The 17,053-nt window shown below is 37.9% G+C and overlaps 1 protein-coding gene across 5 annotated transcripts in view; it reads right to left on the bottom strand.

The window, feature by feature from the left end:
- Nucleotides 1–5,402: 5,402 nt before the first annotated feature.
- DDX6 (DEAD-box helicase 6) overlaps nucleotides 5,403–17,053 on the bottom strand; it is a 31,723-nt gene continuing 20,072 nt past the window's right edge. For 4 of the 5 annotated variants that reach the window (XM_006044674.3, XM_006044673.3, XM_006044672.3 and 1 more), the window contains exons 8-14: nucleotides 16,621–16,743; nucleotides 16,067–16,195; nucleotides 14,940–15,056; nucleotides 13,603–13,666; nucleotides 11,313–11,414; nucleotides 10,710–10,916; nucleotides 5,403–9,710 (exon numbers count right to left, since the gene is read on the bottom strand). In XM_006044674.3, the coding sequence (XP_006044736.1) occupies nucleotides 10,741–10,916; nucleotides 11,313–11,414; nucleotides 13,603–13,666; nucleotides 14,940–15,056; nucleotides 16,067–16,195; nucleotides 16,621–16,743 (711 nt within the window). In that variant the 3' untranslated portion in view covers nucleotides 5,403–9,710; nucleotides 10,710–10,740. The remainder of the gene's footprint in view (nucleotides 9,711–10,709; nucleotides 10,917–11,312; nucleotides 11,415–13,602; nucleotides 13,667–14,939; nucleotides 15,057–16,066; nucleotides 16,196–16,620; nucleotides 16,744–17,053) is intronic. The other variant, XM_006044676.3, reaches the window with a different exon arrangement.

Genomic DNA, 17,053 nt, shown 5'->3' with positions numbered 1-17,053 from the left:
TATAGAATGAGGAATTTATTAGAGGAATTAGGCTTTACTCCAGTGGTTTCCAGCATATGTTCCCTGGATCAACAGCATCAAGCCTCAGCATTACTTGGAGGCTTGTTAGAAATACAAATGTATAGGCCCCACCACAGACCTATAAACTCAGAAGCTCTGGGGGTAGACTCAGAAAGTTGGTTTTAATAAGCCCTCCAGGTAATTCACATGTCTGAAGTTGGAGAGCCACTGTTTTACATAATTGGAGGAGAGACTGGGGAAGTAATGGTCCAAATGAGGATATTAAAAAAAAAAAAAAAAAAAAAAACAGGGGAAAATCACTAATTGACCCTCTTAATCACTAGTTTGAGTGAACAAATTAGTGCATTCACAGCCAAGTGGTCTGGCAATAGATCTGTGTTGCTATTGGTCAGCAGAGCTACCAATAAGGAACAAGAGCTGGACATGAAGCAAGAACAAGAATGTGCAGCAAAAATAAAGAGCAAGGGGAAATTGGAACTTTCTGGCACCTCTCTCATCACCTCTGACCATGATAACCTTCAGATTGTGATTCCTGCTGCTTCAGTTTCACCTTCCAAATATTGTGCAAATTTTCTTTTGGCCAGCTCTGATTCTGAGCCAAATAGGGAAGGGAATTGTGGGAAATTTAATTTGAGCTTAACCAAATTAGTATATCACAAATCTACCAAAGTAGAACTTAACAAGACAGGAGATTCTAGGAAAGGTAGTTGCAGGTTAGCTAAATGGACAAATTAGAAAAAAAAAAACCACAACATTCCATCTCATGTTAATATGACATTCAGTCACTTCTATTAACCATTTTTAGCTTCCAAATTTAAAAATTAGCAAAATTATGCATCTGATTAAATACTCCACTGTCCAGCAGAAAATCAAAAGCATTCTAACCCTCTCCCCAAAGAGGATACAAATTCCTATATGTCATTTTATATTTTCAGGCAAGTTCAAGCCTTTTCTAGTGGGTCAAAACCCTTTTTGACACCTATTAATAAATCTTATCTTTGATGGTAGGAGAATGAGAGGAGAAAAAAATAACTAGTTGATACATACCTAATAGATTTATAATAAAATAAGGAATAAATACTGATAAATATTATAATCTTCATTTCTACAACTAGTCATGTGGTCATATGGTATCAATAACTTCCTTCTTCCACTACCCATTCCATATGTCCTTTGTCCTCTGCAAGTATCTTGGATAATCTTGATTCTCTGCCTGGTGGAATGACCCAAACCTTCTGAAGAGTCTGGACTATTACTAATCCAGTCTTTACTAGATTATTGTAGTTTTCCATTAACTTTTATCATATTATAAGGTATATTGAAAGTAGCCCCAGGAGATTTGCATTCCAGACAAAGTCTTCCTTGCTCTCTCTGTGTAATCACAACCCAATTTCTCCCTTTCAAATTAGGGTCACAAAGCAGCCTGTTGGTTGAGTAGCAGGAGAAGCCCAAAATAGGCAGAAGTCCAGTGTGGCAGGCTCAATTTCCAGTTTAATGGAACTTCTGATGAGTTCTCTGGAGGAAGCATTTCTCTCTTGGGAATTAAGACCTCTGGTTTGTAATCTATTTTATATATAGTAGTATGTATATGTTAATCCCATCCTTCTAATTTATCCCTCCCCACTCTTACCCCTTTGGTAACCATAAATTTTTTATATTTGTGGATCTATTTCTGTTTTATAAATAAGTTCATTTGTATCTCTTTTTTCAGATTCCACATGTAAGTGATATCATATGATATGTCTTTGGCTTACTTCACTTAGTATGATAATTGGTAGGTCCATCCATGTTGCTGCAAATGGCATTACTTCATTTTTTATGGCTAATATTCCATTTTATATATATATATATATATATATACACACACACACACACACACACACACACACACACATTCATACCATATATTCTTTATCCATTCCTCTGTTTATGGATATTTAGGTTGCTTCCATGTTTTGGCTATTGTAAATAGTGTTTCTATGAACATTGGGGTACATATATCTTTTTTAATTACAGTTTTCTCTGGTTATGTACCCTGGATCAGCATTGCAAGATCCTATGGTAACTCCATTTTTAGTTGTTTAAGGAACCTCCATACTGTTTTCCATAGTGGCTGCACCAGTTTAGATTCCCATCAACAGTGTTAGGAAGGTTCCTTTTTCTCCATACCTTCTTTAGCATTTAGTGTTGGTAAACTTTTCAATGATGGCCATTCTGACTGGAGAGAGGTGACCCTCATTGTAGTTTTGATTTGCATTTCTCTAATTAGCAATATTGAGCATTTTTTTCATGTGCATTTTGGCCATCAGTATGTTTTCTTTGGAGAAATGTCTTAGATCATCTGCCCATTTTTCAATTGGGTTTATTTTTCTGTTGTTGAGTCATATGAGTTATTTGTATATTGTAGAAATTAATCCCTTGTCACATCATTTGCAAGTATTTTCTCCAAGTCTGCAGGTTTACTGATTGTCACAGACCCTTGATTTTCCTGTCTCATCCTTTACCTGCACTTAATCCCATGGTACTACCAACGAAAATCCGAACTGTGATGCCACCACGTCCATGAATAGCCCATGCACCAACCCTGCTAAGGAGGTTATCATTGAGCTCATCAAATATAAATAACTCAATGCCAGAATCTCATTTTAAGAGTCTCTTTTCTGGGACCACTTCTGGAACCAATTATTCTGTCTGGGTCCCAACAAGAAACAGATGGCACATTTGTAGTAGGAAAATTTGAGAATTTATTTTCATCATGCCTATTTACAAAGCTGTGGGTGTAGGGAAAATCTACCAAGGGGAGGGAACCAGAAAATGGAGGCAGGGTGACACTTAGCTGCAGAGATCTCCAGGTGAGAAACAAAGCGGCTAGAGGCATCTTGTGCATGCGTGCATGCTAAGTCACTTCAGTTGTGTCCAATTCTTTGCCATCCAATGGACTGTAGCCCACCAGGCTCCTCTGTCCACGAAGTGGGTTGCCATGCCCTCCTCCAGGGGATCTTCCAGACCCAGGGATTGAATTACTCTTTTCTGTCTCTTACATTGGCAAGCAGGATCCTCACCACCAGGGAAGCCCTGAGGCATCTTACAGGCTGGGAATTAAAGGAATACAAACTCCCTCTTTGGGCTTCCCTGGTGGTTCAGACAGGAAGAATCCGCCTGCAATGTGAGAGACCTGGGTTCAATCCCTGCATTGGGAAGATCCCCTGGAGGAGGGCATGGCAACCCACTCCAGTATTCTGGCCTGGAGAATCCCTATGGACAGAGGAGCCTAGCAGGCTATAAGTCCATGGGGTCGCAGAGTCAGACACGACTGAGCAACTAAGCACAAACTCCCTTTCATCTAATTTCCTATGGGAGTCTCTGGTGAGTAAACCCAAATGCAAGCCAGCAATCGGGAAATATTTATGTGGCTCATCTTAGGCTGGACTGTACATACCCATTCTTTGAAAAGGCTGGTGGCTTGTCTGTCATTTCTTCACAGTGTATTGTAGTGAAAACTGAATTTACAACTTCCTTGAAAGTTGGCAGACCTCTGGCCTGCAAGGAGATCCAACTAGTCAATCATAAAGGAAATCAGTCCTGAATATTCATTGGAAGGACTGATGCTGAAGCTGAAACTCCCAATACTTTGGCCACCTGATGTGAAGAACTGACTCATTCGAAAAGACCCTAGGAAAAGATGCTGGGAAAGATTGAGGGCAGGAGGCGAAGGGGACGACAGAGGATGAGATGGTTGGATGGACATGAGTTTGAGTAAGCTCTGGGAGTTGGTGATGAACAAGGGAAGCCTGGCATGCTGCAGTTCATGGGGTCACAGAGCTGGACACGACTGAGCGACTGAACTGAAATTTGACTCCTCTTGCTTTTTTAACTTATATGCAGAGTACATCATGAGAAACGCTGGGCTGGAAGAAGCACAAGCTGGAATCAAGATTGCTGGGAGAAATATCAATAACCTCAGGTATGCAGACGACACCACCCTTATGGCAGAAAGTGAAGAGGAACTAAAAAGCCTCTTGATGAAAGTGAAAGAGGAGAGTGAAAGCTGGCTTAAAGCTCAACATTCAGAAAACTAAGATCATTGCATCTGGTCCCATCATTTCATGGGAAATAGATGGACAAACAGTAGAAACAGTGTCAGACTTTATTTTTGGGGGCTCCAAAATCACTGCAGATGGTGATTGCAGCCATGAAATTAAAAGATGCTTACTCCTTGGAAGGAAAGTTATGACCAACCTAGACAGCATATTCAAAAGCAGAGACATTACTTTGCCAACAAAGGTTCGTCTAGTCAAGGCTATGGTTTTTCCAGTAGTCATGTATGGACGTGAGAGTTGGACTGTGAAGAAAGCTGAGCGCCGAAGAATTGATGCTTTTGAACTGTGGTGTTGGAGAAGACTCTTGAGAGTCCCTTGGACTGCAAGGAGATCCAACCAGTCCATTCTAAAGGAGATCGGTCCTGGGTGTCCTTTGGAAGATATGATGCTAAAGCTCAAACAGTACTTTGGCCACCTCATGCGAAGAGTTGACTCATTGGAAGACTCTGATGTTGGGAGGGATTGGGGGCAGGAGAAGGGGACGACAGAGGAGATGGCTGTATGGCATCACCAACTCAATGGACCTGAGTTTGAGTGAACCCCGGGAGTTGGTGATGGACAGGGAGGCCTGGTGTGCTGTGATTCATGGGGTCGCAGTTGGACACGACTGAGCCCCTGAACTGAACTTGTTCTTTTCTAAAGCTGTTGTGGATGGCGGTTTGCCTTTCCACATGCATTTTACAATCAGCTTTTGTCATAAAGCTTGCTGGGGTTGACTGGAAGGAAATACAGGGAACCTGTAGATGAAACTGGGGAACGGACAAGACAGCTGTAGTACATGGATTGAAGACTGTTATCTTCAGGCCTGATTCCTCACCAGCGTTATCTTGCAGTTTTCAGCATACAAGTCCTGCACATACCTTGTTACACAAGTCTTTTGGGTGCACAGGTGAGGATGTCGGGTCCAGCTTTGTCTGCTTTTCTCCAATTACTTCGGTCTTTTGATTTCTTTCATCAGAATTTGTAGTTCTCATAATACAAATTCTATTCACTAATTTTGGGGGGCAGGTTCTGAACAATTCTAGGGGGTAATTACTGGCAGTTCTTCAACATACCGTGGACCAACTCTCTCCTTTCTCTTTTCCTGTTCTGTTTAGGCTATGAAAAATTAAATGCAAATGGAGAGACAGCCTTAGGGCTGGACAAAGGTGCTCTCAGATTTTATTGAACTGGGGCTCAGAGGAGTAGTGCTGAGTCTTCTTGCTTTTCAGAATGTGAGTCATTTAACTAAAAATGACTTCAAGATTGAACAGCTGCTACTAAAGACACACCACACACATATTTGGAGTTCCAGTGGGCTTTTATTGAGATAAATTAACAAATCAAGATTTTATCCACCATCTTTTCTTTTAAATTCAGCAGAGACTCTGGTCAATATATGTGTACATACAACATAAGACATTCCAACAAAAACACAGCCCCACTGGAACATTTGCCAATTAACAGAAAGCCAATTTTCCCATTCCCTAGATGTTTTCAAAATTGAGTCCCCACTGTTCACTTCTCAGTGGAACTGGTCCCTTGTGGCTAGGGACACTGGAATTCTATCCTGTTTTTACTAAACAAAAAATAACTTGTCTTCGTTTTGTTTCAAAAAAGGGAATAGTGACTTTGTTTTCTCCAAGCACCCCTCCCCCACAACCACTGGTTAAAATACAGTAGCCTGTATCTTAATAGCCCAACCCTACCCCCTCCCTTGCCCTGCCCAGTACTGTCTACTGGAGAATTTAAATACACTTCTGTTGGAATCTGTCAGCTATGGAGGGGCACAGTCCAGGTGCCAGGCTAGCTCCCTCTGACCTCATGAACCTTTGGACACTTAACTCTTTACCCCAAAGATGAGTTTTTAGATCAGAAAGAAGTGGGTTTTCTTTGGAAGTTAAAAAACAAAAACAAAACCCAAAACCCTAAAGGTATGAAGTAGAACTACAGGCTCAAAAGGTCCACGAAAGTCACCAAGAAGTTGACTACATCAGCTCCCATGAGGCCAAAAATTTTTGGCTTGACAAAGGTATTTTGCCAGGAAAATGATTCTACAACAGCTTAAGACACACAGAACGCTGAAAAAAGTAGCAAATAAAAACAACATGGCTTAATTCCCAAGAATTTATTTCATCTTTTTCTTACTCATCTATAGTAAGGTCAGGAGTGTGACTAAAGGCAGTTTCTGATGAGGTCACGAGCTTCCAAAGTGTTTCTAAATCCTTAGTGCAGATACCCTCCCTCTTGGGGCAAAGTAACCTCCCTCCCACCCCTATTAAAAAATAAAAAAGAAAAAAATTAAACCAAGTGATCAGAATGAGATGTTTTGATTCCAACAATGTACACTCAAGGCTTTGTGCTGAGTTGTCTGGTTCTAATCCAAGCATGATGGTATCAAACACAAAGCACAAGGCAAAGGAAAGATGCTCCCATCTCATTCTGAAAACAAATACTGACAACCAATCACCTCCCCCCTCCCCCCGCCCCTTGAGGCCAACCTGTAATGATGCTGGGACCAACTTGAAAATAATTTAGAGATTATATTTAGGTTTCTCTCCCCCTTACTTCTTCCCATGGAAGATCATTTTAGAATAAATTTATTCCATTCCATTCCTAAGGGAAAAGGCAAGGTTTCTCCATCGGAATGTAAGGACGAGAGAGACAGCAAGCTGTGTAACAGTCCATAACTCATTACACGACTATATAACCACTGGTTAAACCAGGAGCTAATTGTAATTTAAATATTAAGAATAAGGGGAGTAGTTTTTATCCAAATGAACCACTGGAAAAATATTACCATTACTTAAACACCCAATACTGGAAGGAACAGAACAACAACTAATAGTAACAATGCTCCTTATTTTAAGGGGGAATTGAAGAAAAAAAAAAAAAAGACTAGGCTTTGACCTAGTTTGTAGAGCATCTTTCCATTTAACAATTCCTATTCAAGAGTCAAGCACCAAAACTGGACAGCTGCCTGTATAAGACTGTGTCCAATAGTGGTGTCCCAGATAGTTTTAAGTGCCACTCCTCATCAGAGGCTGTACTTCAGTAATACTTTCCATTTAAAGTCTGTGCTTTTAGAGGGACCCACAGGCACGTGGCACCGCAGAGCACAGTCTGAGGATGGCGAGAGACTGCGCTGTTGTTTAGTCACCCACTCTCTCTAGCGAGACACAAAATTGCGTTTATGAACTTTCCTTGTTTTTCTTCTATAATGAATGATCCCTCTTATCTCGCCAGAGATGGGGGGGAAGAGAGAGCTGCATCAGTACAAGGGCAAGATTTTTTGGTCAAAAGTTGATGCCTTTTAAGTTCCCTCCCCCCACCCCTCCCTGGGAAAAGGTTACTTTCTTAATTAGGCCTTGCATTTAGTAACCAACATTGGCTGGAGACACAGTGTGGCTTGGATACCAGATAAATGAGTTATTCTTTTTTGGGTTTGTACTGTGCAGCTCTTGCTACAATTTTTAAGGAGTTAGGGCTATGTCTGATCAGGAGGCATCGGCAGGATTTTGATCCTCAAGGAATTTTGGAATTACAAATAATTTTGCTTAGACCTAGGCAGAGTCAAAAAAGCAACTTTGAATAAATGACTTCTTTATCCAGATGAGTTAAGCATGAAAGTTTATGTAAGACATATCCTGGAATATTTTAGGGTTTTAAAAGACAATGACAAATGAAAACCAATTTTTTTTAAAATTTTTTTTCTCTTTTTTTTTTAATCCTAGATGCCTCCTGATTGACCTAGTATACTGGGTTAAAAGGGAATTAAAAACATTAAAAAAAAAAGTTCACTGGTATTGATTCATCTCACTCCTTTTGCCTGGAGATCAGGCCAAACATCAAGCATGTTGGGAGGGGCACAATTTAAAGCAACACTATTGACTGTAAAGCATTTGCCAGCAATTTACAATGCAAAATGACAGATAATTCTTGTCACAAAGCAAGAGAATGGCAAGCAGCTTTCTGTAGCATGAAAGTTAACAGCTCTCAGGGGTCGCCCGTTCCTGCAAGTTTATGTATCAAGGTGGGCAGAGGGCAACACACAAAAGTACAGGAGGTGATCCACAGAAAGTAAGCCCCAGAACTGCTGAAGTTACCAAAGCTGGTACTGGCTAATATTCTGAAATGCAAATCCATGCTTTATACATACACTGCTCAAAGACACTGCCGCTCAATCATACCCCCACACTGCAAGGCAAATTCTTTGTCCCCTTTTGCAGAGCTTGAAAAGTTTCTCAAACTTTTAAAAAAGGCTGGCGGGGAACAGTATCAGAGAGAACGTCTCAAAAAAATAACATCTTGAATTCTAGGTTTCTGAAGCTTCCTTGCTCTCTCTGTCAGGCCTACTCCAAAGGTACTGTATGAGACAGTGTGGCAGCAGTGAGCCCCAGACTTCTGGGTCTCTTTTCCATGTAGGATTCCTGTAGAGGTCTGCTCTCTACAGTAAGAAGCCAAAATACTTTTTAGATTTAGTGTTGCGGAAAACTGAGCCCCTCTCATCTTTAGCTGCTCCCATAATCACTCTAATCCCCTTAATCCCAGCAACCTTCATCCAAAAAAAAAAATATATATATATGTATATATATATATATATGAACCCAGAAAAAAAACCTATTTACAAAGTTTATACAAGTATACACACCCAATTTTCTATGGGACACGCTCTGCCACAGAGGAAAGAGGGTCAAAGGCTCTGACATGTCTACACATCAAGTGCCATAACTGCTAATGGAGGCGTATGTAAACCAGTCTTTAGTGTTCTGCTATAGAGCACAAAAGGCTTGTCATATGGCTCCTGCGATGATAGACTGCTCTTTCCTTTGGGAGCGATGATGTTGCATCTACTCAGCCCAGAAGAAATTTTTACTTGGGATTGTTTTTTTTGTTAAATACATGTATTTACAGTGCGGATGAACTGCAGTTGCATATCAACTCCTCCACATAAAGAAAAAGAAAATGGTGTTTAACATTACTAATACGTTTCATCTTCCAGCCCTGGGCTTGAGTATCGGGTAGAAAGGGAACAGAGAGACTTCAACTTGAAACCAAAATGAAAAGACAAAAATTTTTAAAAGAAAGAAAAAAGAAAAAAAAATACTATTGTTGATTCCTTGGGCTGTGTCTAAAAGATGATATTCTGAATGGTCTCATAGCATAAGGCACTTCGCACAAATAAGTAATAAGCTCTTCAGGCTTAAAAACGGATGAGTAACCAGGGAGAAGTTGAAATGCACTCAAGAGTCAGCTGTTGGAGAATTTTGAAATCGTAGACAAGCTTGTGTTCATCAAGGTTCTTCTCTTTTTAGGGTTTCTCCCCTTCTTTCTCTTCCTTCTTTGTCCCCCCTTCCCCAGAAAAATTTTTAAAAAACCAGCAGTTAGTGCAACTAATGTTCAGTCAGCACACAGTGCAAACAAGTGGAACAAAAAAGGTAAATTCCTTTTCAGCTTTTCTCTTCACCAGTTAAAAAAAAGAAATGTCTGAGCTCTTACGTCTTCATAGTTCCAAAATAAAAGAAGATGAAAAACCCACAAAGAGAAGAGCATTCCCCCCAAAATCGATGTGTCACAGATCCAAACGAGCCTTCCATAGTTTGTCAAAGCCTAAAGAAAGAAGAAACCTAAAATTATCGCCAGTAAGCAATATAAACTAGGACACACACACGTGAAGCACATGTGAAGTAGGCGTTCACAAGTCCATCCCAAATGCTCTCCATAATAGCTTCTACTGAGCCTCTTTACACACTATAGAATCAGCTCAGGATTAAGGAATTTCCACTGGACATCCCAGAGACAGGATGAAATCCTGAAAGTACTGGTAGCAGGCAGTAGTCATCTGTGACAATTTTAAAAAGTTTTTTTAAATCCTTTATGAACTCAACAGCCTGTCAGTGTACTAGCATACATGAGCTAGTTTTTGTCCACGAGTTTTGTGTTTGACAAGTAAATTAGGACAAAAAGGTTAAAGTGAAGAGTTAATTTGGAGACTCTAAAAATAATGGGTAAAATGTTAACTGCTAATTTGAAAACTATCATCTCTGAAATCAGATTTTCCTTACAGGAATATTGGCTGTTTTGGAGGGTTTTTTCCTATGTTAATTAAGCCTTGTTTTAAGCATTTCTTCCAGAGTCCTATAGTCAACAAAAGATGAAAAGGTGGATGCACATGAGTCCAGTGGCCATTTAAAGTAAGGCAGTTATCCTTATAACCTGATTATACCTTTAGCAATAAGGTTCTACAGATAATTTAACCTATTAAGGTACCCATTAGAAATTAAGAGTGAATGCTAACAGATGACCAAGTGATAAAGGAAAAGAGCAAAAATATTTTCATATTCAAAATTGCTAATTTTTTTTGCTTCCATTATTTTAGAAGTCTGAATTTGTCTTAAGTACCGTTCATATACATTCCTTAGGAAGATGGCATTCAAGAACTGCATTTATGGATTGGCCAGTAAGATCACATCAACTGAAATACTTCCTGTTTACTGCCATTTATGTCAAGAGGTATTTCATCTTTTATGCTAACTGTATACGGTAGGACATTGCATCCCCCCTGGGGGAAGAGGACCTTGATCTCCTTCCTGGAAACATTATGCTTACTTGGCTATTTTCTCAGGTACACACATGCTTGTTAAGCTTTCTCATCTTCTACAGGCTCGCTGTGGTATTCTGCCACATACAGGCTCTTGTCAATGTTGCTCGGGATAGGTTTGATTTCAGTTCCCAGCTGCTCCTCAATACTTTTCAGGTTGAAGCGATCATCATATGTGATCAAGTTGATGGCTAAGCCAAGATGACCAAAGCGACCTGACAAAAAACAATTCTAATTAATGAGTTAAATATGGGAGTCAATGTGTAAGCACTAGTCTCTGTGGTAAATCCATATAGGATTAATGTTTTTATTCAGTGCCACTCATTCACAGCCTAAACTAACAGTGTCAAAAGTTGCCAAAATACACAGTATAAAATACAAACAGTACAGTTACAAAAGTGAGGTTCTAATTTGTACATCTTAAATTAGGCATCAGGTTATTTTAACTTAAAAATAAATGTTCTGGAAGAATTAGAAATTGATATATCAAAAAACAAGTTTAAATTCACTATTTTAATTGCTACCACACTCTACTTCACAAAAGGAACAAAATTTAGTGATTAAACTTCTCAAAAAACTTGCACAAAGAACATCTCCTTCCTTTTCCTCACCTGATCTTCCAATACGATGGAGATAGGTCTCTGCCAGCTTTGGGAAGTCAAAGTTTATTACCACATTCACAGCTTGTATATCAATACCTCGGGTAAACAAATCTTTAAAACAAACAAAAAAAACCTCCATTATATCCTTCAATTTGGTGTCATAATACTCTTTAACATTTATTTCTAAAGGAACCTAAGCTTCACTCACTTCATGCAGTAATTCAAAAGGATCTGTAAATTACTGGCATTATTTCTCATGCGCATTAACCATAAGCAGCTTTCTGTTCACAAGTTACCTTTCTGAGGTAACATAGTACAAATCAAGGATGACTGAAAAAGCTTATACACTCAAAAATGAGCTCCCAAGTATAATTTTCTTCACTCTATTTTTAAGTATTTAATTCAAGGTTAATAAGTTATTTTTAAAGTTCATTGCATAATGGAGAAAACTTTTAAAAAGAGGCAATCTACCAGCAAGTAATTTATACTTTGTTCAGATTTCTTTCATCCCATTCTGCTGAATGACTTATAACAGGTCTGAGGTAAGCTAATATGCACGACTATCCCTTCTCCTTTTTTCCAGTCCCACAATTATTATGCTAATTTAGGCTTTGACAAATACACACAGACACAACTCCAGTAAGTTCAATAAGCTAATAACTAGGTTTCCCTGCACTTCTCAGCTCCACATGTCAAAATAATCCATGATGGTCAGACAAGTATTTCTAATATACTGGTTTGAATTTGTAACTTGTTATTTTCAACTGTCTCCAGATAAAATTTAAAACTGACATTCAAAGTCCTCTGTTCTATATTTTGGTTGTAACACATCTCAAAACTTCGACTATACCAACCTCACCCACTATACTTCTTTAAACTATCTTCTTAGCAATCTATAGATTACTTTTTATGCCAGGCCCCTAATGAAATATTCCTTCTTATCCAAGTCTAAAACTCATCTATAGCCTATGAATTACAATTTCATATTTTCTCAGATCACCTCAGCTAGTTATTTCCCTCTCCTATGAAAATTTAGGGTTATTTAATGTATATACCTCACACTTGCAAATTACTCTTACTCCCTTGGAGATCTAGCCCAATGCCCGTTTTTGTCAAATTTTACTGCCACATAGCCATGGCCATTTGTGAAATATACTGCCACTGAGGTAGAACAGCAGAGTCAAGTCACTTGTAACACAGACCACATAGTATGCAAAGTCTAAGATATTTACTACATGGACTTTACAGAAAAAGTTTGCAGGCCCAGCCTGAGGTTCTTAATGTCATCTTTTTATCTCTGATTAAACAACTACTCTAGAGGGCTGGTACTTTGTATGTATTTATACATGCTACACATAAATGTTCAGTACTTATTTAATGATGTATTTGCCCACTGTTCTGAAAAATGAGAAAGAAGAAAGCACTGGCACTTCAAAACTTATCTGAGGGCAGCCTCAGCAAGTTAATGCTTAAAATAAAACCATGTAACCACAGCAGTAATTCCTAACAATGTGTGAGTTCTGTAAGTACTACCAACTCTTTCTAGGGGAAAAAAAAAGTATTTTTCATTCTCAAATAAGGAAATGGTTAATGGCAAACGGCACCTTTCTACTTGTCTGTACAGTTGATCCTTGAACAATCAGGAGTTAGGGTCTCAGTTGAAAGTCTGCATATAACTTTATAGTTGGCCCTCAGAACCCATGCATTTCTGTATTTATCTCTGTGTACAGCTCAAAAATTAAAAAACAAAAAACTAGGTTCTTCCCTCTATCCAGAAACCTAGTTTAGATTATAAACCTAGTATCAATACTAAGACTATATTCCCAGTGTACAGACAGGAGGCTACTGAATCTAACTGTCCACATGCACCCCCAGTCCGCTTTTCTTTATGTAGTGAAATACACCAGAACACAAACTAGTCTGATTCTGGCAAAAGAAAGAAAGGCCATAATAAACGTCCAAAACATAGTTTCTTAACATAATTCATTTTGCATATGCTAAATAGAACTCATTCCTATATGCTAAAACTATTTAGAAAATACACAAACTCCAAAACTGGTTTAATAGGCAGAGATTAGGTAGGAGTGCCAAAGTAAGTGTTTTGCAGTTTCAGGTACGGAACCTAATTTCAAAAGTTAACTACAAAAAAAAAAGTTACCTACAGCTCATTCTCAACTTCAGAAATTCTAGAAATGGTAGGAAAGGGAGCTGACTATGTAAGCAGCTTCACTGCAGGACAGGACCGAGAAAGAACAAAACTAGGAAGGAAACAATGGGTAAAGGAATAGAAAATACCTACCAGTGCAAACAAGATTGCGGCATAAGCCATTTCGAAAATCATGAAACACACGATTTCGATGTTCCTAGGAATAAAGCAATGCATTTATTTGATTACAACTCACACAAGCCTCCAAATTTCCATCATTTTTTTCTCCTACCCAAGCAGTTTCTTTATATCCAAATTTGTTTTCATGAATGAGAAAAGAGCCACATTCAATATACATTAAAAACAAAAGGTAGGAGAAAAAGAAAAGTCTCCCGTGGGAATTAATAAGCAACAAATATACATGTATTCATATTATCTCAATTCTTAAAGGTATTTTTTTTTTGCTGGAGTGGGTTTTAAGTAACAATTTTCACCATATTTACTTCTAAAATGTTTCAAATAAAAGAGGCCAAAAGTTTAGCTTAACTGAAACATCTACTACTTATCTTTTCAGTTATTATATACAAAAGCTAAAAATAACTACTTTTCAGTTAAATAAAAATGAAAACACATTAACTCAGGCAAAATCAATAAATCTACCATCTGGCAAAACTGGTCTTTCTTTTCAATGCAATGTTCCTCCACTCTGAAATATTCTCTTCAATTTTATACACCATTTCCTGTGATAATTTTAATATTAGGTGCCTACATGATGGCACCTGATCCATGACAATAAGCTTCTTTGAAAACCATATGTGAGCTGATTAAGTTCTTAACCTGTCAGACTACAGAAATTGCTTTCCTATCATGAAATTTCACAATGTTAATTAGCACATACAAACACAATATGTTGATAGTTTTGAATTTATTTTCTGTTAAATCAAGTTCTGAAACAGATTACATCCTTTTTCTGAAGGCAAACAATAAAGAGAAAAAGATGAACCTGAGAAGGTACACAGATAAACTAGAACCTTCTACAAACCTTCCAAAACTGTGGCTGACAGTCACACATAAAGTGGCATCTGAAATGTAGTATGACTGAAGACTAAATTTTAAATAGTTTAATGTTGCTAGTGGTTACTGTACTAAACACTAGCCCAAATCTAAGATTATGGGGAAGGAAGGGAATAAAATCTCATATTTCTATTATGCTTGGCAACTGAGAAACTATTCATTCATACACAATCTCAATCTTCCTAAAACCTTGTGAAGTAAGGTTCTTCACATAACAGGGGTAATAATATACTATTACCCCTGTTTATAGTTAGGAAACCTTACCCCACAGAAGTTAAAATGAAGGGTCCTTTGCCTACTAAACAGTAATTTATTCTTAAACTCAGGGCACTTGGAAGAGCATTAAAACAAAATTCAAGAAATATTCAGAAAAAGCTTAAAAAAAAAATCTATGTAAGTACAAGTTTTACACTCACCTGCCTCATTTTAGCATGGATATAGAAGCAAGAATAACCCAGTTGAGAAATCTTCTTGGCTAGCAATTCAACTCTCTGAGAGGAGTTACAGAAAATAATCGACTGGTTTATCTGAAGCTGAGCACAGGAGAGAGAAAAAAAAAGACATAAGAAAGAAAATAAAATATTGACAAACAAATGTTGAAAACACTAAGAGTTATAATCTCATGACCCAGGAGATGCAAAACTATAAAAAATTTTAAGTACTATTCATTTAATAGTAGTTGCAGTTAAGCACAGTTAATATACGACCACTCCTTCCGGGGAAATAGAGGGTTAGGTTCCTGTGAGGAACTCGTAACTTTTTTCATCAATGGGTGAACAGATAATCTGGTTTTATGCATGTTACTGAGTTTTTTTTGGCTGCACCACATGGCTTGCAGGATCCCAGTTCCCTAACCAAGGATCTACCCACATTCCCTGCATTGACAGTGTGGAGTGTTAGTCACCCGACCACCAGGGAACTCACCCCATTTGTTACTGTCTTAAAGACACCTTATTTACTCATGGCCAACAGCACTATAACTCAGGTCTTTATGAAGTTTATCTAATACATCATCTCTTCTTAGGAGCACTGGACAACATGTCAGCACTATGCCTAAGGACCATTTAAAACAGTGGAATCAAGAAAAAAGCACAAAAAAGTGGGGAATGTGGCATTAAATAGACTGTGAAAAGGGTGTTCATTTCTGAGCTCAAACAAGAGGGCAGGGATAAACAGCATGAAGTCTCAAATTTTTCACGTGTGTCTTTGAAGAGCATCTTGAGTACTGACTTCAGGGTGACAAGAAAATTCTGGCAAGTAGGCAAACTTGCAAAAACACATCTACTTATAACAGAACAATTATAATTACTGAGAATAATGGGATTACCTATAATTAAGGTCAAATTATTTTAGAATCAAATTAAAAGTGCCTATGACCTGTCAATAATATAGTATTAGCTTCAGATCAACAACTAAAACTACCTTTTAGGAAAAACTAAGGACTTTTTTTTCCTGCACTCAAAATGATGAGAAAACAAATACAACTGTTTTATCAAGGTTAAGAAATGGATAACATTCAGCAGTTGAAGTCTAACTGGCTCACCCTGGAGAAAAGTGTGTTGAGGCAGTGTACTTTTTGGCGCTCAGTAACATATGCGTAGTACTGGGTTACTCCCTTCAAAGTTAGTTCCTCCATCAGGTTAATCTCATAGGGTTTCTGCAAATGGGAATTCTGAAGGAAAAAAAAAAAAAAAAAAAAAGTCTTTTATAGTTAAAGCAGTTTATTTCTTTAAATAAACTTTAACTCAAAATATATCCTCATACATGTCTGTCTGATAAACTCTTAATTGAAGGGATGCAGCTCTCTTTAAAATATAATCTGCCATTACCATAAAATGGGAGATCTAACATTCAGATATACAGCTAAGTTATTACTATTTTGTACTTTAAATATAGGATTATGCTGTAATCAATTTATCTAGCATCAATGGCTATGTCAGACACCAGCTTAATGAACAAATAAAAATCAAAATACTTTTGTATCTTAAAACTTGAAACCAGCATAAAATATACACTAGTAATATAATGTCATTATAGATAAAAGTACACTCATGGGCAACAGGAAGGTACTGCTTCTAAGTACAGATTTATACTCACCATGAACTTCTGTACACTAAGAGGGAAAGTAGCAGAATATAATAAAATCTGTCTGTTTTTAGGTAGCGTGAGAATAATATCCTCCATTATCTGCACAAAATCCTGTGACAGCAACTTATCTGCCTGCAGTACAAAGAGAAGATGATCTTAAACAAAATGAAATCATGTCTAAGGTTTCTGGTTAATAAGGAATCATTCCAGCAAGAGAGTTCACAGAATGTTCCTGGCTGTAAACATTATATAGTCCAAAGGCACCAAGACACATTCAGTGATACAAAAAGGGGCAAGTCTGTAATACTGATCTAAGGGAAGAAGAATCCTAGACAGACAAAATCCTTATTCCCATAAAAAATTTTAATGTGATTTCCATTAAAGAGACAAAATCACTACAGATGGTGACTGCAGCCATGAAGTTAAAAGATGCTTACTCCTT

The sequence above is a fragment of the Bubalus bubalis genome, chromosome 16 (assembly GCF_019923935.1).
Source record: "Bubalus bubalis isolate 160015118507 breed Murrah chromosome 16, NDDB_SH_1, whole genome shotgun sequence".
In the NCBI taxonomy this organism is placed as follows: domain Eukaryota; kingdom Metazoa; phylum Chordata; class Mammalia; order Artiodactyla; family Bovidae; genus Bubalus; species Bubalus bubalis.
The sequence above is the reverse complement of the archived record's forward strand: the minus strand, read 5'-3'. Positions and strand labels throughout refer to the sequence as shown.